This window comes from Delphinapterus leucas, chromosome 19 (genome assembly GCF_059928025.1).
Source record: "Delphinapterus leucas isolate spDelLeu-1000000601 "Yukka" chromosome 19, BTC_Dleu_Yukka2, whole genome shotgun sequence".
In the NCBI taxonomy this organism is placed as follows: domain Eukaryota; kingdom Metazoa; phylum Chordata; class Mammalia; order Artiodactyla; family Monodontidae; genus Delphinapterus; species Delphinapterus leucas.
The window spans coordinates 43,093,037-43,119,606 of NC_143147.1; the positions used below are offsets into that span (position 1 = coordinate 43,093,037).

The window sequence follows — 26,570 nt, forward strand, 5'->3', positions numbered from 1 at the left end:
TTCAGAAAATTGTCATGATATATGGACATAATGTTTTAGCCAACATTATAATAGATACATAAATATATGTCCAGTCCTCACTCTGTTCTCCTGTCTTGTATGGTCTGTACAGATGTATAGTCTGTTGCTATCTTGACCTCATTCTGACCTAAAGCATTTTACTACTCTTACATATCACTAGGTAGCATGGTTTTGGGACTTCCCTGGTGGTCCAGTGGGTAACATTCTGCACTTCCAGTTCGGGGTGTCCGGGTTCGATCCCTGGTTGAGGAACTAGATCCCACATGCATGCTGTAACTATGAGTTCACATGACGCAACTAAGAGTCCACATGCCGCAACTAAAGATCCCACGTGCCACAACTAAGACCCAGTGCAGCCTAAATAAATAAATATTTTAAAAAGACCAACAACAACTAGATAGCATGGTTTTACAGATACTTTGTGTAAAGAATTCTGTATTTTTCCACCATAGAGGATAAAGGTTATAAAAGAAAGAACTGGCAGCACCACTATTTTCAGTGAACTTATCTTACTGGAAAGATAAGTAAAAACAACTTTTATGAAGCAACATAAAATGAGTGGTAACTGATCAAGGGTTGCACGAATATACTAAAAAAAAGAATGGAAAGTAATGGTAGGTAATAGAATTTCATGTTGATTTTTATTGTCTTCATTGTTTTCCAAATTTTTTATAATGAAACTGCATTACTTTGGGATTTGGAACAAAAAGAATTAAGTGATAGATGTAGCACATGGTAAGTCACAAATACACAAAATATTTAGAGAAGATAAGGAATCAAAGTTGGATGAGATAACCATAGGTAGCTTTCTGGAACGAGCATATACTTTTTTCTGTGCATTAGTTGGTCCCAGCTTCAGCCGGATGGTTGTTTTCCAGTGCTGCCTCATTTCTTCTGTCTCGCGACCTTAACTCATTTGGGTGCTACATAGTGATCAGTAAGAGGTTATCAGTTCTCCCATGCTGGAAATAGCTATCAGAAATAGAGTAATGTTATTTGTGCTTCTGCAGATTGCTTCATGTGCGAAATGGAAATTGCAAATATCATTTGGGTGAAGAAACATTTAAGTTAGCTCAGACATACATGGATAAACTCTCAAAACATGGCCAGCAAGCAAACAGAGCTGCACTCTATGGAGAACTGTGTGCACTCCTATTTGCAAAAAGTCACTATGATGAGGTGAGTGTTTTGAAGAACATTTCACTGTGACCAGTAAGTATCTATAAAACAAAAGATACATCATATAATGTCATATTTGTTTTAATAGATCTCATTTTGACATATTAGGTTTACTTAAAGCAATATACATTTGTAATGGAATATTTTAAATTAGGCAAAAGGATTATTCTGTGAGATGGATTTTAAACATACATATACAGTTTAGAGCCTGTTTTTGTTTTTAATTTGACCAAATGTATCTCTGCATAAATTATTTTGAGGGCATGCTCTGTTAAATGAACCTTTAATAGGTGCTTTTTTATTGGATGTGTAGCTCTGGGTGAATTCTCATAACTTGAAGGCATTCATTTCAGTGGGAACCTAGATTTTATTTATACTTTATTGCATTGTTTTGCTTCTGTCTCTTCATTATGAGAAAGATAGCCTCATTCTTGGCTTTATACTGTTAAATTAAGGCTTTGGAGCTAATGAATACATAGTTGAGAAGTGGGCTGTGTAAGCTTAACTCCTTTATTTATGGAAGAATATCATAATTACTTTATGCTGTCAGATAGCTGTCATTTAGCTTTCATATTTTAAAATTATCCCTATCTCAATTTTTACCCTGTAATATAAATACGTGTATGTTCCATATTTAAAAGAAAGTCACCATTAGAAGTGAAACTGGAGAATTCTAGAATAATTGTGAAGTGATGTTTACAATCCCAGTACTAGGATCATCCTGCTTTTAATATCTAAGAGGTATCATCAGGGAATGCATTTGTTGAATCGTATGGTGAGAGTATAAGTTTTTTAAGGAGCTGCCAAACTGTCTGTACCAGTGTACATCCCACCAGTGATGAATGAGAGCTCCTGTTGCTCCATATCCTTGCTAGCATTTGGTGTTGTCAGTGTTTTAGATTTTTGCCATTCTAACAGGCATGCCTCATTGTTCACATTAACTATTTTTGAAAGCTTAACAATTCATTATAAGATGAGTAAGTTCTGAGGATCTAACGTACAGTGTGGTGACTATAGTTAATACTGTATTGTGTATTTGAAATTTGCTAAGAGTAGATCTTAAGTGTGCTCATCACACACAAAAAAGGTAACAGTGTGAGGTGGTGGATGTGTTAATTAGATTGTGATAATCATTTCACAGTGTATATGTATATCAAGTCATCATGAACACCTTAAATATATACAATTTTTATTTGTCAGTTATATGTCAGTAAAGTTGGGGGGAAATTTTTTTAAGTCATTAAGTGTATGTGTTAAAATCTAAAATCCTTATCAGCATGCCTTCATTTTCTCAGGAGGTTTATGTAAGTTCTTCGGTTATTTTTGATGCTGAATTCCTGTGTCTGCTGAACTCGTTCTGTCGATGGATTATTTTGCCGCCCCTTTTATGCAGACTATTCCATAGCTTATTGACCCAGATATAGAATTTGGCCCCTTTCTATGATTTCCACACACCAAAAACAAAGAACCCCATTCACAGAGGGCCTTTGTGTGGATAGCCTTTACTAGAAATGAGAATGAAGTAAACAGCAACAGTTCAAGTATTAGAAATGCCTACCTTAAAAGTTCTTCTAGGAATTGCCTGGCGGTCCAGTGGTTAGGACTCAGTGCTTTCATTGCCGGGGCCCCGGGTTCAGTCCCTGATTGAGGAGCTAAGATCCCGCAAGCCGCATGGTACACCCAAAAGAAAAAAAAAATTCTTCAGGTGCCCCACCATCTTTTTATCTCTCTACATATGTCCTCCTCATCTTGGCCATCTCTGTTTCCTCTTTCATTGTTTCTTTTCATCCTCGTTTTTCATACTGCCCTGCATCCTTCTTTCTGTTCTATAAAGTGAGTCATGTCTTGCCATTTTTTACTCATGTACTCAGCTCCAGACCCACCTTAATATGTCCAGACTCACCGATGTATTCAGTGGAAGAAAAGTACCTTTTATTCACCAGTTTCCACTTTCTTTCTTTCTTTTTTTAATATTTATTTTTATTTATTTACTTATTTTGGCTGCACTGGGTCTTCATTGCGGCACTCAGGATCCTCGCTGCGGTGTGTTTAGTTGCGGCATGCGGGCTCATAGTTGCCTCATGTGGGATCTAGTTCCCCATCCAGGGATCGAACCCAGGGCTCCTGCATTGGGAGGGCAGAGTCTTACCCACTGGACCACCAGGGAAGTCCCACCAGTTTCCACTTCCTTTACTAGGCAGTTACTATTTAATTGACGGTTATTTTCTTTCTGAACATTTGAATTGGGGTGTCGTACTGTGTCTTATTCATGATCTTGGCAACTCGCACATTCATGAGGAATATTTAAGTCTATAGATGTTTCTTGGATAATCTTGATAGTTTATAAATTTGTCGTATCTACAGAAAGAAAAGTACACAAATCTTGAGGATATATCAATAGTTTGATGAATTATCACCATATTCTGTTATTAGTCCATGTAGGCTAGGTTATGCTAAGGTAGTATCAACCTCCAAACAGCACTGACTTGGAATAATAAAAGTTTATATCTTGCTCATGCTACATCCCATCTTGGGATCTCTGTGGCTCTGCTTAACATCCCATCTATACTTTGATCAAAACCCTGCGTTGTGGAACAGCCTGTATCTAGAACATTACCAGCCTTGAGCAGAGGCAGAAGCATTATGGGGAAGGGATTACTGGTTCTTAGAGCTTTCTCCCAGAAATGCCATGTTTCACCTCTGCTTATATTTTAATTAATATTTTGGCTAAAGGAACTCACATAACCATTCTCGTCTTTAATGTGGAAGGGAACTTCATCTTTCCCCGAAGAGGGGCAGTAAATATTTTAAAAGCAGTATTACTTACAACTTACCACAGAATTTACCTTCTTATTCTGGAACAAAATCAGCTTATTTAGTATCTTACAAACAAATCAGATTTTTTGGCCTAAATCTCATATATTTCCTTTTTGTATCAAAATTGCTTCTGAATAGCTACATCTTTTAGGTGGAGTGGAAGAGATGGAAGCTTACAGAGGAAAACAAATGTTTACTTTCTAATATTTTCAATTTGTTTTGCCCACATTTTTTGTGATCCCTTCATAATATTATTTTGTTTCTTTGAAGCAGTTCTTACTATCTATAAAGTAATTTATTTTGCTTTTTTTCCCCACTAAGCACTAGGAGACGAAGGACATTTTCTGTTGTGCTCCCCAGTAGAAACCTATGTGCCAGCACATTGCCTAGTACTTAACCTCTCTGCACCTCATTTTCCTATAATAATAGTACATATCTCAAAGGGGTGTTGTGTCAATTAAATGTGTGTGTTAGTGCACATAAAGTGCTTAGAACAATTATTGGCACAAAGTAAGCACTCAACTAAACAAGCAATTAAGATACAAAATAATAAGTGTTACAGTAGGGGAAGGAAAGTACAGGAAACCTAGCCTAGGGCTGAAACCTGAAGGACAACTTAAGTGGTTTAAGGGGTCGGAGGGCGGAGGGGAATGTATTTTAAGGCAGAGGGAATGGTATGTGCAAAGGCTTCTGGGCCACAAAGAACATGCCTCTGATTTCCTGAATATGTGTCACATATCCAAAGAAAAATGTAACAAACTTACACTTTCAAGAAGACTCAGCCTCTGAGAGAAAATTTTAAGTGTAAATATTTTATATGTGTTCTTATTCAAGTACTCGTAAGCTGCAGGAAAAATTCATAATCACTTCATTAAATATTGTCTATTTGATATATCACAGGTTTTGCTCTTCTGTAATTATTTTTTAGGCATACAAATGGTGCATTGAGGCAATGAAAGAAATCACAACAGGCTTACCAGTCAAAGTCGTGGTGGATGTCTTAAGACAAGCTTCTAAGGTGAATATAAAGTTGAAATTATTAAATGGATTATAGGATTAGTAAGCTTTAAATTTGTGTAAATTAACCTACTGTTTAACAAATCAGGTATTGCATACTCATGGATAACAAAGTCTATTTTCTAAGTTTCTCTGCTCAGTTTTAGAGGTCCGGCTTCTTTCTTAAACCTTTACAGCAACCTGAATTCCTTATGTCATGGTTGTATGGGCTTTCGTCACTTTTCTCCTAAAAAAATAGCCTGGTATTAAATCTTTTAGTCACAGTATTGGCAGTGTCACAGTGTGATAGCTTTTTTTTCTTGACTTGGTAGGCAATACTTATTTGATTTTTACTCTAGTTTCTTCTTACTCTGTAAAAAAAAATGCATTAAGTCTTTGAAGCCATTTAGTAATATTTAAAAATTGCTGCTTTGGTACACTGAGGCTTTGAAGCATTGATGTACTTTTCAGATATACTCTTTCTACCCAGAGGTTTTTCAGTTTTGAATATTCCATTTTGGTTGGTTTTACTTATGGAAATTTCAATTAGAAGAATTATTCTAAAATTATAGATTTAGAAGAGTTTTAAGATTTCTGCGAAATTTATGAAATAAGTCATTTTAGAGCAAGTAAACAGCATAAATATTCAGGTTATTATTAGAGCTAGAAGAGACATTAATATGTTTTTAATTAATTTAAAACATTGAATATACATTTAATATAAAGACAGCTTAATATATGTGCAAGATTTACATTTCTGTATGTAAATAATATTTACAGTTAAAGACTACTGGCTGTCTCATGAATCAAAATATTTTAAGAAGTAATAGGAATACTTGGAATTCTGTGCATTTAAAAGTTATTAGATGGAAAACTACAAAATAGTTGTAAGCCACTGTAGAACGGGGATATAAATAAGTACCTTAGAAAATAATACGGTGACCCCTCCCCGCCTCTGTTTTAATAATATGTAAGGATGGGAATATACCAGCTTTTTAAGGTAACTTTGTTATAACAGGTTTGTTCTGGGCATGACTATCAAAATTTTAAGTTTTGTAATTTCCCAGGATATGTACAGATCTGTTTATAATGGAATTTTCAAATACTTGGAAGGAAAGAAATTACAGATAGAACCATTCTATTTATGTTTGAAGATGCTTTTTTCAACCATTATAGTTTGACTATATCAACATAAGCCATACTTGTTTCAACACACTAATTAACTGTTTCAGAGTTATTTAACAATTTTTCACTTTATCTTTAGGCTTGTGTTGTAAAACGTGAATTTAAGAAGGCAGAACAGTTAATTAAGCATGCAGTGTATTTGGCACGGTAGGTGATTGTTATTAAAAATACCATTTCAAATTGTTTCTTTCTACTTTATATCCTAATAGTTTTGTATCTTTTTATAGGGATCATTTTGGATCCAAACACCCAAAATATTCTGATACACTGCTAGATTATGGGTTCTACTTACTCAATGTAGATAATATCTGTCAGTCTGTTGCAATTTATCAGGTATGTTAATAGTTACACTTTTTTTCTTTCAACCTAAATTGACTTGCTGACCTGTAATTTGTGATGTACAAACCACTGTCTAAAAATAACTCTTTCTGAGCCCTTCCTCATATATGGTACTCCATTATTTTACTAAATAGTACCTAGAAGGCTTAAAACTTAATGTTTTAGGAATTAAAGAGTATCATCCAGGAAAAAAGTTCGGGGGTTGTGGGTCAGTATTTAAGAGTAGTTTTCCATTTTTCATTTACCGAGATGATGGCTTGTCTTTGTTGTTGATTTAGCTCATATCATTATAGCTGCCTTTGTAGTAGCAAGGAGGCTTGATAGCAATTATTTTAGGCCTTATCTCTGTCAGTCTCAGGAAAATGATGTGTTATGCCATCACTCTGGACAAGGTATCCTTGATTTTATAGTTTACTTCCGAAGAGGACATAGAGAAAAACACTAATGTAATTCCTAAGACATGTGAATGATTTTATTATTAAGCCATTGCCTTTTAAGTCAAACTTACTCTTTAGAAAATCAGGCTGTAGGTGAAGTTTATGTTCTGTTGTGATTTAAATACAGCAGGACTTTTTTCAAAACTGATGGGATTGAGTATATAGAATCTATATTTAAATTACTAGGATGCTTAATTTAACTGGGTAGTGTCTTTTAAGGATTCACAGTATTACCAGTTATTCTCATGACTCTTTCAGGCAGCCCTTGACATTCGGCAGTCAGTGTTTGGTGGCAAAAATATCCACGTAGCAACAGCTCATGAAGACTTGGCTTATTCTTCTTATGTTCACCAGTATAGCTCTGGGAAATTTGACAATGCACTGTAAGTTCCACTTTCCTTTTCAGTGAGGGATTAAATACTGTTGCTATATTTTGTTTTGTTTTTTCCTAATGCAATACTTTTCAGTGTATCTTACGGATTAAATTTGTCCTCCTGGAACTTGAACAAGATACCTAAAATGTTCTTGAAGTCATTTAAAATCATATCAATTTATAAGCCATTTGTTTAGATCTTATGTGGTTTAATGTTGAGACATAGATCTCCATATAGAATATGACTTATTTTTTAAGTGTCTCCTTCAGTAATTTTTCTTTGACTAATACAGTAGTGTCTGGTTAAATGACAGACTTAACCTAAAAACTTGCTCATAACATGCAGAAGTACTGAATAATGTAACAATCATCTTTTTAAATACATAACGGAGCTTGTAAGATAGAGAAGAAATCCCCAAGGGCCAGTAATGGACTAAAATCCAAAAAGGGTAGGCATGAACTACAGTATGAGTGTTCTGGGGTGGAAAGGCTTAGAAGGCTTAGAAGTTTCTGTAACCTTGGTTGAACAGCAATCCTGGGTTTAAGAGACAAGGCATTTAGCCCATAGGAAGCTGTGGCTTAGAAGTGAAACCCTCACATGAAGCCAAGATCAAGGCTACACCCTCGGAGAAAGAGTAGACTAGGGGAAAAAACTGCCCACTGGCAAGAGAGGTGACATGGAAATTTGTCCAACTTAAGTTGGGCCCTCAGTTGGAAAAAAAAGGAACCTCACAGGGGAATTTATAATTTATAGATGTCTACGTTGTGTTTGGGCATCATGCATGCAGGAACCCCCAAACTGAGGAAAACATTAAGAAGCACTTTGGGACTGCTAGTTCTCCTGGGATGCTTTTCAGGAGAAAATGCAAAACTCTTGGAAATAATTAACCTTCCGTCCAAGCCATACAGACTTCCCATAGATCTAGCTGTACCTGAGATGAACTCATCATAAAAAATATTTAAATAAGGGAACATTTCCCCCATGGGTGAGTCAGCAGACATAATGATCAAGATTAGAACCCTAAAAATATCAGTTAACAGAACTTTATGGCTGATACTATAAAGTAAGGTTTCTTAAATGTTTAAAGATATAAAACGGGTTGGCAAACTATGGCCTGAAGGCAAAATAAAGGCTTATTGGAACATAGCAGTGCTCATGCACTCATGTATTGTCTCTGGTTGCTTTTATGCTGTAACAGCAGAGTTGAGTAGTTGGGACAGAGTGTAGCCGCATAATCTGAGATATTTACTATATGGCCCTTTACAGAAAAAAATGTGCTGGCGCTGATATAAAAGAAGGAATCAGCAATATTTTGGAGGGAAAATGAAGGAAAAAAGGCAGATTTAAAAATAAAACAACTGAGGGAACTATACTCAGTATTTTGTAATAACCTATAAGGGAAAAGGAATCTGAAAAAAAAATAGATATATATGTACGTATAACTGAATCACTTGGCCATACACCTGAAACTAACACAACATTGTAAATCAACTATACTTCAATAAAAAAAATAAAACAACTGATACATCCTACAGCATGAATGAACCTTTAAAACATTGTGCTAAGTGAAAGCAGCCAGTTACAAAGGACCACATATTGTATAATTTCATTTATATGAACTATCTAGATACAGGCAAACAAGTAGAAACAGAAAGTAAGTTGGTGGTTGCCTAGGGCTGGTGGAGTTGGAGGAAAACGAAATGACTCCTGAAGGGCACAAGGTTTCTTTCTGAGGTGATGAAAATATTCTGAAATTAATTGTGATGGGTACATAACTCTGTAATATACTAAAAACCTTCAATTGTACACTTTAAATGGGTGAATTGTGTTGGTATGAATTGTCCTAATAAGCACTTTTATTATAAAAAACATTATAATAGCTGGAATTGGAAAATAGTCATTGACATTAAAACTCAGTAGACAAGTTAAACAGCAGATTAGACACAACTGAAGAGACAGTGAACTGGAAGACAGATCTGAGAAAACTAATGATTACCTGGAAGCTGGGAATAGAAGGTGTGGAGTTGTTTGAGATTATCTGGCAGATAAAATAGACAAACAGCTTGCTTTCTGTTTGACGAGATGGGCCATGAACAAATAACCAAACATGTCAGGTGAGAATACATGCTATGAAGGAGAATAAAGTAAGCTAAGAGTTTAAAGAGTGATGGTAGATTTTTTAGGGTCTTTTGTATGGGCTGGTCTGGAAAAACTTCAGTGTGGGTAAGCCATGTGGATATTCAGGGGAAAGCCATTACAGAGAGACAGTAAAGCGAGTGCAAGAGTCATAGGTGAGCACGTGCTTTAAGTGTTCAGAAAACTGCAGTTCCTGTGTGCCTGGAAGGAAAAGAGGGGATTGTTTCTGAGAATGGTAGGAGATGAGGTCAGAGAGGTAGCCCAGTGAAAGATCATATTATATTGAGCCTTATAGGCTGTGATAGCAACTTCACAGTTGATTCTGAGGGAGATGGGAATCCACTGGATGTTTAAAAGTTCAGTCTACAAAAGATTGGAACTTTAAAAAAAAAAAAAAAAACTGGCCCTTTTCCACAGATAGTTTTAGAAATTCAGTATTATAAATTGTGATTTTTTTAAATGCTTAAATTATTTGTAACTTAAAAGAAATGCCAGAGTATATCTATCTGTATTGCAGATTTCATGCAGAAAGAGCTATTGGTATCATTACCCACATCCTACCTGAAGATCATCTTCTTTTGGCTTCTTCAAAGAGGGTGAAAGGTACCCTTTGTAATCTAGTCTCATATAGATATATATATATACACACATGTATGTATGTTTTTTTTTAAGATTTCTTTCGCTGTCAATTATAATAGATGTCTACTCTCTGATAACTTTAAAATCGATGGTATATGGTATAAAATAGGGGTATTTGTTTATTTCCTCAGGATTAGACTGCATATTACTAAAATAGCCAATTCACTGATTTAAAGTATTTGCCTACAACTCTAAGAATTTACAGTGGTTCATAATGAAAGGTTGTTCACATCTCTCATATAACATTGTTAATAGGCCAGAATACATTTCTTTTGCCTCTTTCTTTACCTTTTCCTACCTTCCTTCCTCTCTTTCCTTTCACTCATTCATTCATTCAGTCAGTCCTTTCTTTTGAGGAGAGGATGGAAGAATCACAAATTATTACTGTGCAGTGACAAGGGTAGGGAACTGAAGATGGGTTTTTCTCATACCCTCAGTTTTATCATGCAAGCTTCTGAAACTCAGTTTCATATCAGGTTACCCTTAATGTTGTAAGGCTCTTACCACATACCACTTTCTTCTTTTCTTATTAACTCTTCCGCAAATCACTACCAAGGCTTTCATTTTGCCAACATGATTGGGTCACCCATGTGGTAATTCCATGCATGTTGGATAACTTTTACCTTAATTCTGGAACTGGGTTTTACCTCCCCTCTAGGTTTGCATTTTTAAAGTCATGCAAGTAATACACGATTAATGTCAAAAATTAAAAGTTAGAAAAGAGAAAAAATTAAGTTACCTGAAATATCATCGATCCAGAATCAACATTTTGGTGAATATTCTTTTAAACTTTTCTTTCTTCAAATGCTGAAATGAGTGAATAATTTTTTTTAGTTCTATAATCTGCTTTGTTCAATTAATATATTATCAACATTTTCCCATTTCAGTACCTGTAGGTGTATATCTTTTTTTCTAATGTTCTTAACCTCACCTGTCTTATTGGACCTTTAAATTGTTTTTTAACCTTTTGTTCTTTAAAAATGCTACAGTGAACTAAATCTCTTTTTACTTTTGTGCACACGGACAGTTTTCCTAGAAATAAAATTGCCTGGTAAAAGAATATGTGTTTTTAAGACTTTAAATGGAATTTGAGGGTCTTGAATGGGACTTTGAAGTTAAATTATCTTCTTGACTGGTTTGATTGGTCAAGTGAGTTAGGAGGAAACCAGTTCTTTTAGTTGTATTTGGTTAAAGGTTATATAATTTACGAAGTGTGGTTTCAAAATTTTCAGCAGTGCTTAGGTACTCCTTGACAGCTTTTTCACAACTTAAAAAAATTTGCCTCTTTATTCTTGTCTTCCTTGTATTTGCTTAAACAACAAATTCACATCAGCAAAGCATAACAGGTCTGGTAAAATAGAGAGTAATTCTACAAAATAATTTGTTGTATACCATTGTTTTTCTTAAATTTGAAATTCATTATACTGTGCAAAATAGAATGACCAAAAGTGTATTTTTTCATTAAAATGGAATACTTTCATCTTTACCAGTTCTGTGGCATGGGATATGGTTTATGGTTCTAAACCATAAGCATATATAAGTATATACAACTAACATCTGTAAAATTTAGTTTTAAATTTTATGTTCTGATTAGCTTTGATACATGGTTTGGAAATGCACTAATTTTATTGCCTTCTTATTCAGCACTTATTTTAGAGGAGATTGCAATTGACTGTCATAATAAAGAAACCGAACAGAGGTTGCTTCAAGAAGCTCATGATTTGCACCTGTCTTCACTCCAGCTAGCTAAAAAAGCTTTTGGGGAATTTAATGTACAGACTGCAAAACACTATGGAAACCTTGGAAGACTTTATCAGTCAATGAGAAAATTTAAGGTTAGAAGCACATTTTACTATATTTTTCTCTCTCTAAATAATCTTAGGTAATAAAGTATAATCTTAAATAATAAGTAAATCTTAAATAATGCTTCTTTAGTAATCTTAAATAATAAGGTATACATTTATTATACTCCTACATTATTTCACATAAGAATTGAGAAAATGGCTAGTATAAAACGACAGGGGCTTCCCTGGTGGTGCAGTGGTTAAGAATCCACCTGCCAATGCAGGGGACGCGGGTTCGAGCCCTGGTCTGGGAAAATCCCACATGCCGCGGAGCAGCTAAGCCCGTGAGCCACAACTACTGAAGCCTGCGCGCCTAGAGCCCATGCTCCGCAACAGGAGCGGCCACTGCAATGAGAAGCCCGCACACTGCAACGAAGAGTAGCCCCCTCTCGCCTCAACTAGAGAAAGCCCGCGCGCAGCAACAAAGGCCCACCGCAGCCAAAATTCATAAATAAATAAAAATAAATTTTTTAAAAAAGACAGTCAAAATATAAATAAAATTCAAAAATACAGACCCTAGAAAAATAAATATATCAAACCATAAAGGCTAAAACAGTTATTATAGTTAGACTTAAAACATAGCTCTTAGCTAGTAGTTTAAGTACAGCACTTAGCAGAATGCCTGCCACATAATAGGTATGCAAGAGATATAAGATATTGCAAGTGTTATTAATTGTAGTGATAAAAATTTACTGAATTTAGTTCCTTTTAGAAATTTGGGTCATAGATTCTTACTGTCCATTACAGGGTCACAATAAGGAAGGGATGAGAGTTGCTGCTTAAGACATTCATTTTTATCTAAAAATCAGTTTACACATTCCTCAATTAACCTGAATTTGGTTTGTTGGAATAAAAATTGTCAAGACTCCAAAAAATAAAATAAAGTGTACTTCTATGTAAAATAACATACTATAGTGTAGAGTTTCTTAACAAGGTTCAGTTAAATTTTAGAGTGTATTAACTGAAAGAAGAAATTTTCATTTTAGAATATTTTGAGGTTAATTTCTTCTAAAAATTTTTTATTACAAGGACAGGTTTTCTTTTGTCATTTTGGTATAGGACACTATTACTTTCGTCAGCTTATGTGCGCAGCTTCCCCAAACCAGTAAGGCTTCCCGTAGGCAACTTTTGGAAGAATATAGTGTGTTCTCTGATCAGATTACCTTATGCCATCCATAAGACGTCTTTGGCATTTAGAAGAATCTTACTCGTGGGGTAAGAATTGTTGACATAAGAAAAAGTATAATCTAATAGTTAATACACCTTAATTGTTTTTCAGGAAGCGGAAGAAATGCACATCAAAGCAATTCAGATTAAAGAGCAACTTCTTGGTCAAGAAGATTATGAAGTAGCCCTTTCAGTGGGACATCTGGCTTCTTTATATAATTATGACATGAATCAGTATGAAAATGCTGAGAAACTTTATTTGCGATCTATAGCAATTGGTATGTTACTTTAAAATTTTCTTAGTCAATTGATTAGAGATCAACATGTCTTATATGTTGTATAGGGAAGTGTTATTATTAAGACTTAAATGAGTTTAGAGCTGCTAAGGATATCCAGGAACCACTCAAAAATCATCTGAAACATTTTGCTAAAGATTATTTATTGATGTTGAAGCCACTAGTAAGAAATATGACAGTAGAGTGTCAAGTAAAGGCAAAAGTAGTTATTTTTAAATATTTGTGTAAACACTACCCCCAGCCCATCCTCTCCCTTCTTCTGATTTTAACATAGACTCAGTTTACCTGTTTTTTAACTTGATATAAATGAAATCATACAATGTATATTTTTATATGCCTGGTTTCTTTTGGTGAACATCAATTGTGAGATACATCTGTGTTGTTCATATCACTGTTGCTTGTTAATTTCCAGTGCTGTGTAATATTGTATTGGATTAGTATATCATTATTTAATCCATTCTACTGTTAATGGATATTTGGAACATTTGAATTGTTTTCAGTTCAGCCCAATTACAAAATAAGATACTGTGGTCATCATCTGAATGTTGTGCCTATTAAAACTCTTCCCCATTTTTATATTGACTTGTCTGTCATTTTCTTATTGGTTTATAGAAGTTCTTTATATACTTTGGATGTATCTGTTGGTTAAATGTGTTGCAGATAACTCTCACTCTACTGCTTCTTCCTTCCTTCCTCCCTCCCTCCCTCCCTCCCTCCCTCCCTTTCTTTCTTTTTTGATTGGTTGTACCGGGACTTAGTTGCGGCAGGCGGGCTCCTTAGTTGTGATGTGCGAACTCTGTCTTTTTTTAATTTTTTTAAATTTTTATTTATTTATTTATTTTGGGCTGCATTGGGTCTTTGTTGCTGCGTGCAGGCTTTCTCTAGTTGCGGCGAGTGGGGGCTACTCTTCGTTGCGGTGCACGGGCTTCTCATCGAGGTGGCTTCTCTTGTTGCAGAGCATGGGCTGTAGGCACATGGGCTTCCGTAGTTGTGGCTCGCGGGCTCTAGAGCGCAGGCTCAGTAGTTGTGCATGGGCTAAGTTGCTCTGCGGCATGTGGGATCTTCCCGGACCAGGGCTTGAACCCATGTCCCCTACATTGGCAGGCGGATTCTTAACCAAAGCACCACCAGGGAAGTCCACGTGCGAACTCTTGGTTGCAGCATGCATGTGGGATATAGTTCCCTAACCAGGGTTCAAACCCGGGCCCCCTGCATTGGGAGCATGGAGTCTTAACCCACTGCGCCACCAGGAAAGTCCCTACTTCTTATTTCTTAATGGTGCCTTTCAAAGACCAGAAGTTCTTAGATTTTAATGTAATCAAATATTGCTCTTTTCTTTTATGGTTAACACTTTTTATATTCTGTTTAGGAAATCTTTTCCTACCCCAAAGTCATGGAGATACTCTTTTGGAAGATTATCTTCTGGAAACTTTATTTTACCATTCACATTTAGATCCACAGTCCTGAAATTGATTTTTGTTTATGGTGTAAGGTAGCGATCAAATCCCCCCCCCTCTTTTTTTTCCTCCGTATGGATATACAGTTGACCAGGACCATTTTTTCAAAGGACTGTCCTTTCCCCTCTGCTGTGCTACCTTTGCCAATAAATCATATATCCATGTATGTGAGATTGCTCATTATCCATAATATATTACCTTGCTCAATCCTGGAAGTCCCATATTTTCTGTGTATCTTTTTGCACAAATGTTCAGATACATATTTTATTTTCCCTTTTATACATGAAAGGTGGCAAACTCTTGGCACTTTTTTGTACTTTGCTTTTTTTTTTAACTCAACAGTATACCCTATAAATGACTCCATGTCAGTTCATAAAGAGCTGGGAGCTCCCTCCTCTGTTTATAGCTGCATAGTATGCCTTGAATGGATGTTCCATAGTTGAGTGGATGTTCCATAGTAGATTGAAACAAATCTTCATTTGTTTCTAATATTTCGCACTTATAAACAATGCTGTAATAAATAGCCTTGTGCATATGTATTTTTCTACTGTTGAAGGTGCTGCCATTCTTTAGATCTCTTTTAAGTCCTAGAGGTAGATTATGGTTAGGACTGTGTTGGTGAATGCTGATAAAAGAATTGAATCTATTCCTTTTAAGGGAATAAAACGAAGCCACCTTATTTTAAAGAACTGAGCTTGTGTTGTGGAAACTACTTGTTATTTCATTATTTATTTGAGTTTTCTTTCTTTTTCTGTTTACTTTCAGGGAAGAAACTTTTTGGTGAAGGCTACAGTGGACTAGAATATGATTACCGAGGTCTCATTAAACTTTACAACTCCGTTGGAAATTACGAGAAAGTGTTTGAATATCACAATGTTCTGTCTAACTGGAACCGGCTGCGAGATCGGCAGTATTCAGTGACCGATGCTCTTGAAGATGTCAACACCAGCCCCCAGTCCACTGAAGAAGTGGTGCAGTCCTTCCTGATTTCTCAGAATGTTGAGGGACCGAGCTGCTGAGGGAGGACCTCAGTTAACTAATTTACCTTTTCCCAGATTCCAGGGAATTCATACTGTGAAATCAAAATCATGTTGTTTTTTCGGGGCTGGAATTTGCATTGAAACACTGGTCCAGTCCATTGACCCTATTTGGGTGATCCCTATCTTGCAGAGTGTCCATAGGAATAAGCATATATTCAGTTATATTCAGCATGTACCGCATGTGTAAGTAATCTGGCCCATATTTTCAACCTAGTAGAACAAACAACAGGAATTTTTTTTTTCTTTTTAAAAAATAATTCATTTTGCAGAAAGCCTGAAAGAAAAAAAGAACCCCTAAATAAAACTATTTAAGAGTTTAAAAGAGTTGCATTCTTATTATGTAAGGATGATTTTAACAACTTTTTAACATATAATTCTTCCTTGAGGAGGTATTCAATACTGTAATGTAAAGAAATTTTATGGGGAAAATCTTTATATGCAGTATAGAAAAGTTAACACAAGTACTAATAGAAGAGGGACATCCAGACTTAGGTTTGGCTGCCTTACCCAGAGAAGTGGATACAACCACTCCAGAGCTCTATTACAAGGGAAGGACTGTCAGATTCATCTGAACTGGACCAGTGTTGATCTGTAAGTAACAGGAAAGCTGATAAACCAGCAGTTCTAACTCTTTGGTTGTTTTGGTTTTGTTGTGTTTTTTTGGGGTACAAAAATGCAAGATGCTCTGATAGCGTTTGCTAACAGGACCAGGAGGATCTGAAAAGGACCAGCCTAATGTAGAAAGGGGTTATTTGGACCAGAAGCTTTAGATTCTATTTTAGCCCCTGCCTATACTTTTATCAGGAGAATGATTTCATTTAGATGTATAATGAAAAGTGATCATGCAAAAGTTATATTCATGTAATAGACACCAAACTAGGGAAATTTGGCAACTTCAGTGGCATATTTTAGTCAAGGTACACAGATGGCAATGCCAGAAGCAAGTCTATAAGTATCTGCTGCAGCCATCTCCCTCGTTTTAAATGTTACCCTAATAAGCAACACAGTTAGCAAGTATATTGGCTCCGAGTCATGAAATAGTTCATGTCCAGATGGGAATTATAGGTTGCTGTGTGGTTTATGGGGATTAATGGAAAAATGAATTCCGAAAAACAGCAAGTCTTCTTAGAAATCCTTCGTGTTTATGGTAAATAATAGTGCAACTAGGTCATTTTATTTGCAATTCAAGAATCAAGTGGAAAGATTCCCCTAATGATTTATCTATTTCACTAACTTGTCTTTCTGTTTATTGGGTTTTGATTTTTTTTTTTTAAGCCAGTCAGGTTATTTAATGTTGAGGTAATCTTCAAATTTGCGAAGTTGTGACATGTAGCAATCCAAGAAACAAAAAAGGTCTTTTGCTGTTACCTCAGTTCTTATTATAGTGGCCTATTTGGTGCCTCTATAGTTAAGAATCAGGGTTTTTCCCCCCTATTTTCAGGGGTTCATGACTTGGCTGTTAGAGATGTTGCTCCTGGCTAATGCTGGGAGTGGTCTGTGGGTGAGTGGATGTGTGCTGAATTTTGGTTTTCTTTTAACAGGCATGTTGGGGTGGGAGGGGGAAAAAATCTAAACTGTCCACCACATTGACTACAGAAAAAGTAATTGGAGATTTCAGATAAATTTGATTTTAAACACTTTTTTGGACTTCCTAAATACAACCTTGTTTAAAACTGTAATTTGCCGTCTTGTTAGTTATGAGCCGGTGTTTTTAAGTCCCCAAGTGGGCATTGACTAGGGGAGGTACCTAAAGAGATGAAGCAAGCCCAGACCCTAAGATTATAGCTATGTGATTTTGAAACCTGGGTTTAATCCTCAAATTGAATTATTTTTAATTTTGAAAAGAGTACATTGGCACACCTGCACCTCCCCCTTCCAGTTTATTACAATCTAATGCCAAGAGGCACCTCTTTATTAATTACCAAATAGTCTGTGTGACCAAGGACTAACATTTTTAAGTTACTCAGCTCTATCCTCATGGGCCTATATATTTAATACCTCCAAAGATACTTTAAGGATAGGCTTTGTATACTTTTGTTGGTTATTTAGAGTCCTGTGGTATGTTTGTGGTATAGGAATGTCATGGTAAATTGTTTTTCAATAAATATTTTGAAACTTATGTTTTCATATGAAGTTTTTTTTTTAATCTATATTTTTGGTTTTGTGCACATATAGCATTTCCTAGGATAAAATCAAGCAAATGACTTAAGGCCTCATCTTCTCTAATTCAGTCTGAACTCAGCTTAGCTCACTCAGTGATAAAGCAACACGATATTTAGAAGCCTAGGATCACAGGGTGATAATATTAAACGGCTGCCAGTTTTTCTTAAAAAAAAAAAAAGTCATTATTGGTAGTTCCCCCTTATTGCCACTGCTTTAATGTAGTTTTCTGTAAATCCATATACTTTGACTTAATGCAGACACTCTAGGTTGAGAAGAGAGATTGCCAGTTTCTGTTAGTGATATAATTTAATGTGCTATTATTTCTGGTTTTAATGAAGAATAATACCCTAATAATTTTTAAGTGTGGAATTTATCCTTTCAGTAGGGATGTTTAGGATAAGTTAGGGAGGTAAATATCATCATGATTTTGGGGGTTAGAAAAAATCTCAAAGCAAAGAATAAAATTACCTCACAATAGCCAGTTGCTTGAACAAACTTTTTATATATGGTGGGGTTGTGTGTCAGAAATCCTAGACCAACTTAAAAGATTTTTCTGGAAGTTCAGCAAAGTAATATTAAATAAGGGGCCTTTGGTCTCATCCTTTCCTGGCTTTCATTTTTTCTCTCTTACCCAGTCTTTTTGCTAAAGTTTGGTGCTACTCAAGTTGGGTGCATCAGGGAGCCCTGTAACATTCGTGAGCCACACAGGTGGTCGGTCATTCCTACGTTCAGTTTAGGAGAGCCAGTTGGGTTTTTTAGACCATAATTTTTATGGGTCTCCAAAGCTGACTTTGCCCGAAGCATTAAGACCCTTATTATCATCACATTTTGTCTCTGTTCAGCAAAAAATGAACTCATTATTGCTTTGGGGTAATCCCCACACGGGTGTGCTTTCACTTGTGAAAATGAAAGATTTGACAAAGACCTTTGTTCTTAGCCTGTTAGAGAAGGGTTCATAATATTGTGAAAACCAGGTCCAGCGGCTGCAGTCATAAATAATGAGAGTGCCATCTGGCTCTGCCTTATAGTGCAGACAGAGTGCTGAACAGTAAACACATGCCTACAGCATGACTGAAGCTTTTGGCCATACTTTACAGATTGAAAGAATGGTTTGCTGAGTACAGGTAGAGGCTTTCACTGCTATCCAAAAGTAGAGCGTTCCCATGAAACCTCTTGAAGCCAAAACAGGTGAACAGCAGAGAGGCAGTTACCTTAGGACATGTCTTGCTAATGGATGCACAAAATAAATTGAGATAATGCACAGAAACTCGCACAGTTGTGGCTTGAAGCTGAGATACTGAGCGTAGTTCTAGGGGAGGAGCTTGGCAGTGCCACTCTCGCTCAGGGTGCCACTGCCTCTATAACAGCTGTCTGCGAAACAAACGCTGCATGCTAATTTTGCTTTTCACCTTTTTTCGTAAGAGTGAAGATCCTTTTGGATTTTTTTCGGTTAGCAAAAACAGGTGCTAATGTAGGTCTTTCATAAAAGCAAAGTAGCATAAAGTGAACTTTCAGAAAGCAGAGGATACCTGTATTAACTGCTACTCAGTTTTGTTGGTTTTTTTCCCCTGAATTTGTAGCCTTGCTGCTTCCAAACTGTTCTTTTTCTGGATGGCAAAGTTACTACTGGAAAAATACTTATTTATAAGTAAAAACGTTTTTAAGGGTTTTATTTTTGCTTTAAGAATTAACATGTATATTTCACCTCTTGGCTTTGGAGGACCTCAGTTCTTGCTAGAAAATTCCTTTTTTTATCTGACATTTGAATTAATCTCCAGCTTGAACACTAGTAGTTGTATTGTCCACAGATCTCAGGAATGTTTTAGGCAGAAAACTGGTTTTACCCTGTTGGTGATCTGAAGGAGTGTGCTTCGGCATTTTTTAAAATAATGCTATTCTTTAATTACAGTCCTAGGCATCTATAGCATGAGTGGCCTTAGTGAGTTTTTTGAAGTGCACATTTTTTTTTCAAAAGTAAAATTTAAGATTAAAAATATATGCTATATATAGGTATCTAGAAAACTTGGTTTGTGGTGCACAAGTGTTGGATCACTAAATAACTTTGCAGGTACCATTTGTGTAACATTACTCATTTCTGTAGATTTCTTTTATGGGAAGATATGTTGCCATGGTAACTAAAACTTTTCAATTTAGTTCCACTTTTATGATGTGAATGAATGCTATGTTTTATTAAATATTACCAGGTCAGTACTATTTTTATACTTTACTAAGCAACAGGGGATTTTAGTTTAATAGACTCAAAAATCTCTTAATGAAACAAAAGCAAATCACTGTCAATTCTTTACATGAAGATCCCCACTAATAGTGCCACAGTAATTTCTATAGAAATACCTAAGGTCATTGATAGATTTTTTAAAGGCAATTAATTCTTCATTGTGTCAGAATGACCTTTCATGTCATCCTTATCACAAACTTGTAGTGCCCACCATTATTTGTAACCATTAAACCATACTAAGTATGTTTGTAATCAGCATTGTGATATATTCTGTACTTGTATTGCTAAAAATGAATTATTGACTTAATAAATATAGTGTTCCTGCATTCATAGTGTATCTGTTTCCAATTTAGTTGTGCTCACTTTTGGGACTTGGGATTGTTGAAACATCACAGACTTTTTATTAGAGAACAGTGTGAGAGAAACTGTTGGAACTAGAACAACAGTGTTCTTGCTCAACAAAAGTGAGCTGTGTGGCAGAGAAGACACATGGTAACAGCATCTGGAGATGGTGCTCGTGAAAGTACTTTGGAAATGATAAGCACTGCATTAATGCAGGGGACTTTCTGATCTTTACAGAATTAATCACACCACTCTTTTCCCTAGTCTTCTAACTCTAAAAGGCTGAGAATGGATGATGAGACCTGGTGAAGTTCTGCTGGTGACAATGGAGAAAACCCTGGGTGTGGGTTAGGGTTCAAGCCCTGCCTCTCAACAGTAGGAATTTGAGATATGTCATTATAAGCCTCTTTGTGTTTTATTTCCTCCTGTGAATGGCGGGGTCACATTAGGTCTTTTTAAAAATCCACCATGAAACAGCATGAATCTAAAGCACTCAGGAAATGAAACGAGATTTTAAAAGATTACAAAGAAAATTGATCAAGATTTAGACAAAAATCCCACCTGCACTTGGAATAGTCAGCACTGACTTCGTCACCTGCCACCTTTGGTGATAATGAACTTTTTTTTTTTGTCTGCGCTGTGCGGCTTGCAGGACCTTAGTTCCCCGACCAGGGATTGAACCCAGCCCTCCACAGTGAAAGCATGGAGTCCTAACCGCTGGACCACCAGGGAATTCCCTGGTGATACTGAATTTAAATTTTTTTCCTTTTACATCTCCATGACTTTGAACATGCTATTTCCTCTGTTGTATGGAATGCCATTTCTTGCATAAAATCTCCTTCATCGAGCTGAAAGGAGACAGGAAGCTTTCCCTTAAAGCTTGAGTTGCCACTTCTTGGTACTTATGCAGCATTTTATTTAAAGCTTTGTTAAAGCCATTGTCATGATCATATGTACACCCACGTTCATAGCAGCATTATTCACAATAGCCAAAAGGTGGAAGTAACCCAAATGTCCATCAATGGATGAACGCATAAAAAATGGATAAAAATGTGGTACATACATACAATGGAATATTCTTCAGCCTTAAACAGGAAGGAAATTCTGATGCATGCTACAACATGGATGAACTTTGAGGGCATTATGCCAACTGATATAAGCCAGTCACAAAAGGGAGAGGAGAGCGAGAAAATACTGGATGGTTCCACTTACATGAGCTATCTAGAGGAGCAGAAAGTAGAAGAGTGGTTGTCAAGGCTGGAGGGGAGGAAAATGGGGAGAGGCTGCTTAATGGGTGTAGTAGAGTTTCAGTTTTGCAAGATGAGAGTTCTGGAGATCAGTTGCACAACAATGAATATAATTAACAGTACTGTGCACTTAAAAATAGTTAAGATGGTTAAGTTTTATGAGTTCCCACAATTTTAAAAAATTTCTGGACAACTGCATAAAATAGTTAAGCCAGACAGGACATATAAAGTTTGAAAAGAATGTGATCACTTCCAGACAGTACCTTATTTTTTTCTAAAGGAGGGTTTTTTAAATATATAAATTTATTTATGGCTGCATTGGGTCTTCGTTGTGGTGCGCGGGCTTCTCATCGCGGTGGCTTCTCTTGTTCAGAGCAGGGGCTCTAGGCGCACGAGCTTCAGTAGCTGTGGCTCGCAGGCTGTAGAGCGCAGGGTCAGTAGTTGTGGTGCACGGGCTTAGTTGCTCCACGGCATGTGGGATCTTCCTGGACCAGGGCTCCAACTCGTGTCCCCTGCATTGGCAGGCAGATTCTTAACCACTGCACCACAGGGAAGTCCTGGATTATTTTAAATCAAATCCAAGAATCATTGTTTTGTCTAGAAATATTTTACTGTTTATCTTTAAAATATAAAGACTTTAAAAATATGTAGGGCTTCCCTGTTGGCGCAGTGGTTGAGAGTCCTCCTGCCGATGCAGGGGACACGGGTTCGTGACCCGGTTCGAGAAGATCCCACATGCCGCGGAGCGGCTGGGCCTGTGAGCCATGGCCGCTGAGCCTGCGCGTCCGGAGCCTGTGCTCCGCAACGGGAGAGGCCACAGCAGTGAGAGGCCTGCGTACCGAAAAAAAAAAAAAAAAAAAAAAAAAAATATATATATATATATATATATATATATATATATATATATAACTCCAGGGACTTCCCTGGTGGTCCAGTGGTTAAGACTCCATGCTTCCACTGTAGCGGGCAGGGGTTCAAACTCTGGTCGGGGAACTAAGATCCAAGATCCCTCATGCCATGCAGCATGGCCAAAAAAAATTAAAAACCTTATATATATATATCTCCAAAATACTATTACCGCACTTAAGAAATATTAACTTATCCTTTTATATCATCAAATTTGTCAGCCCATGTTCAATTTCCCTGAATGTTTCAGAAATGTTTTTGTAGAACTGGTTTGTTCCAATCAGGGTGCAAACATGGTCCTCTTATGTCCTTTGGTCATAGTTCTTCAATCTCTTTTAATTTTTAGATTTTCTCTTCCTCTTTTTTTCCCCCCTTTGAAGTTTATATATTAAAGTAACTGGTTTGTTTGCTCTGTGAATTTTCACATCTTCAAGAGTTTGCTGATTCTGTCCCCATGGTATCATTTAATGTGCTCCTCAGTCCCTTGTATTTCCTATGAGCTGGTAATAGAGCTAGAAATCTGATCAGAATCAGTTTCAAATTTTTTGCAAACATACTGCTTAGCTGGAGGCCCATAATGTCTGGTTACAGTATTTAGCTTTATGATGTCAAGATTAATCTGTGAATTCAGACGTTGTCTTCTGTTTAACTTGACTATTAAGTTTTTAATATCAATAATTATTTTTCATTTTTAAATTTTCATTTGGTTCTTTTTAGAATCTGTATACTCTTTTCCTATCATATCCGGTTTTGTTATTGTATATCTTTTTCTCCTTTTTCATTAAAACCCAACTTTACATGAACAGACAGATCAATAGACCAGAACAGAAAGTTCAGAAATAGACCCAAATAAGTCAGGAACTTAATATATAAGGGTGACATTTCAAAACAGTGTAGAAAAGGTGGATTTTCCCCTTATATGTTATATCCTATAAATACATTCCCACATGCGCAAGGATAACCATTTAGCCACCTGAAATATATATATATTGGAATCCTATTATACAACTTAAATCCAAATAAATTTCAGATAGACCAAAGATTTAAATGTAAAAACTGAAATCCTAGTGCTAGAAGAAGGAAAGATAGAATTTTAAATATTCTCTGAGTGAGGAAGACCTTTCGAAGTCATAAAGAAGCCTTAAAAGAAAAGACTGATAATTTAACTATATAAAAATAGGAAATGTCTGCCTGCACAAAGGAAAAAAATTGTAAAGTCAAAACCCAGGAGTACTGGATGTGGAGTCAGGAGACCTGGAAAGTCCATCTCTCAATTCAGCTGTGGTAGCCCCTAAGCCCCTCCTTTCTTCTCTGTGATGGGGTAGAATCTCCCTCACAAGTTTGACATGAAGGTCCGAGGAGAATGGATGCAAAGCACTTTGCCATCTCTCCTGAGTCATAGCATTTGCCTCAGTGTTATTACGAAGAGAAGACGGCCAGGAGACTCTGGTAGCCTTGGGTGGGCGTGGGTCAGGTAGCAGTTAATCATTACCTCTGTGGTCAGGAGACTCTTCTGTTTGAGACTTTAGGGAAAGTATCCATTATTCACTAGGAGAGGAGCCATCAGTGAGGCATGTTCCTCAGGGTGAGCCTATCCACAGGCAGCTTAGGTCAAGGTGTGGTTTGGGGTTTCCACCAAGGCTCCCCACCCCCAAATAACCTCCCCCACCCACTATTTCTGGTGTCCCCAAGTCCACCTTAGAGATATTGTTACTAAGAAAACACAGCCGATCCTAGGAGAAGTCATACATTGGGTCTTGTGTGTTACTGACATTTTGTGGGAAGTGAGCGTGTTGGCTGAGAGCAGGTGGAACATGTGTCCTTGGTGTGAGGTATGTGTACTGGCCTGGGGTCATCAGGTCTGAATTCTCGTCCCCCTTCTGGCATTGACTTCCTTCTCAACCTTGGAGAAGTAACCTTTCCTCTTGGGCCTCTTTTATCCCCTCTGAACCAGGTGGTGTTTGGGTGAAAGGTCTATTTTGGTTCATTTATTCATTAAATCATTCATTCATCAAATGTGTGTTAAGTGCCTGCTACATGCTGGGTACTATTGTAATTGCTTGGGAAGAACATTCCAGACAGAGGAAACAGCCAGTGAAAAAGCCCTCAGGCCGGAGTATGCTTGACAGGTATGAGAAAAGCAAGGATGAGGGCAGAGAGGCAACAGAATGGACAGGGATAGATCATCGAGAGCCTTGCAGGCCCTCGCAAAGACTGGCTTTTAACATGCATGAGGGAAAAAGCTTTTGGAAGGTTTTGCTTGTTTGTTTGTTTTAATACATTATTTTCAGAGAAGTTTTAGGTTCACAGAAAAATTGAGCAGGAGGTACACAGATTTCCTGTATACTGCCATCCCCACACATGCACAGCCTTTCCCATTACCCACATCCCCCATCAGGGGGTAGATTGATTACAACTGATGAACCTGCATGGCTACAACATAATCACCCAGCGTCCATAATTTACATTAGGGCTCACTCTTGGTTTTGCACATTCTATGGGTCTGGACAAATGTATAATGACATGTATCCACTATTCTAGAATCATATAGGGTATTTTCACTGCCCTAAAAAGCCTCTGTGCTGTTGGAGGGTTTTGAGCAGAGCAATGTCATGTGATCTGCCTTTTTAGAATTCTGAGATCCTACTGAATTTGAGGAAGGAGTTAAGGAGGCTCCAAAACGAAGCCTCACCTGTTGCCCATTTTGCTTTCAGGCCTCCTGATTGTCCTCAAGGCTGGTAGGAAGCTCCCCCATTTCCTCCTGGTCTCCATCTCTTTCCACGGGAAGAAGAAGGCTGTAGAGTTCCATAGTTCCTCTAGGTGGCGGTGCTGCCTCGCACACAGGGTTCACCTTCTTATTCTGTTCCGTTCCCCAGACAGCCAGCCCTTTCCCTGGGACTTGTCAGTGAAATCTCTCAGAGGAGTGGAGAAAATTGGAGAGCCCCCAGTCGTCAGGGTTACCCTCCAGCCTGCTTGCCCTTCTCTCACAAATCCTCCCTGCTTTTTTTTTTTAACTTAATTCTTATTTTATGTTGGAGTATAGTTGATTTACAGTGTTGTGTTTGTTTCAGGTGTACAGCAAAGTGATTCAGTTATACATATGCATATACCCATTCTTTTTCAGATTCTTTTCCCATATAAAATCCTCCCTGCTTTGTCAGGACTGTCAGGAACACCCAGTAAGGCTGATCCCAGGCCGCTGCCTTAGCCTCTCATTTTGCTTCTGGGAGGCAATGGGTACCAGGAACAAAGAAGCAGCTGGGGCTGCCACCTCCTTCCCTATTTATGCTTCCCTGTACTTGGTCTTCAAGTCTAGACTGATATTCATTTTAACATTTTAAATCTTTGATGATATTCACTCCTGAGTACAAATTGAGAGAGGAAAGGAAAAAGGGTCACACACATTTGTTCTGGTCCCATCCACTCCAGCCCATACTGGGCACTGTATGTTGCTGCCGCTAGCAGAGCCCTGATTCTTCTGTGTTCTTGGAATACAATTGGACCGGCTTCTCCTGGAATTGACCTCCATCCACATGGCCTTTCTAGCTAGAAACAATGTACCACCTTCACTTCCTCCCCTTCCCTTCCTTTCTCATCTCCCACTTCTGTCCCCAAAAACTGTCAACTTTACCTTAGTCTCACAAATTCACTCCTCCCCCATTCATGCACAGCTTCATTGCATTTGTATATACCCTAAGGGTAACAAATACTAAAGGCTAAAAGGATCAAAAGGTGATAGAAAGGAAGTG

The 26,570-nt window shown here is 37.1% G+C and overlaps 1 protein-coding gene across 3 annotated transcripts in view; it reads left to right on the forward strand.

Annotated features, from left to right (window-relative positions):
- APPBP2 (amyloid beta precursor protein binding protein 2) overlaps positions 1 to 20,652 on the forward strand; it is a 70,757-nt gene extending 50,105 nt beyond the window's left edge. Inside the window, exons 5-13 of one of the 3 annotated variants that reach the window (XM_022552528.3) lie at positions 1,032 to 1,200; positions 4,946 to 5,035; positions 6,278 to 6,345; positions 6,426 to 6,531; positions 7,233 to 7,357; positions 10,002 to 10,087; positions 11,768 to 11,958; positions 13,247 to 13,412; positions 15,653 to 20,652. In XM_022552528.3, the coding sequence (XP_022408236.1) occupies positions 1,032 to 1,200; positions 4,946 to 5,035; positions 6,278 to 6,345; positions 6,426 to 6,531; positions 7,233 to 7,357; positions 10,002 to 10,087; positions 11,768 to 11,958; positions 13,247 to 13,412; positions 15,653 to 15,906 (1,255 nt within the window). In that variant the 3' untranslated portion in view covers positions 15,907 to 20,652. The other 2 variants (XM_089900978.1, XM_089900977.1) reach the window with 2 other exon arrangements.
- The last annotated feature ends 5,918 nt before the right edge of the window (positions 20,653 to 26,570 follow it).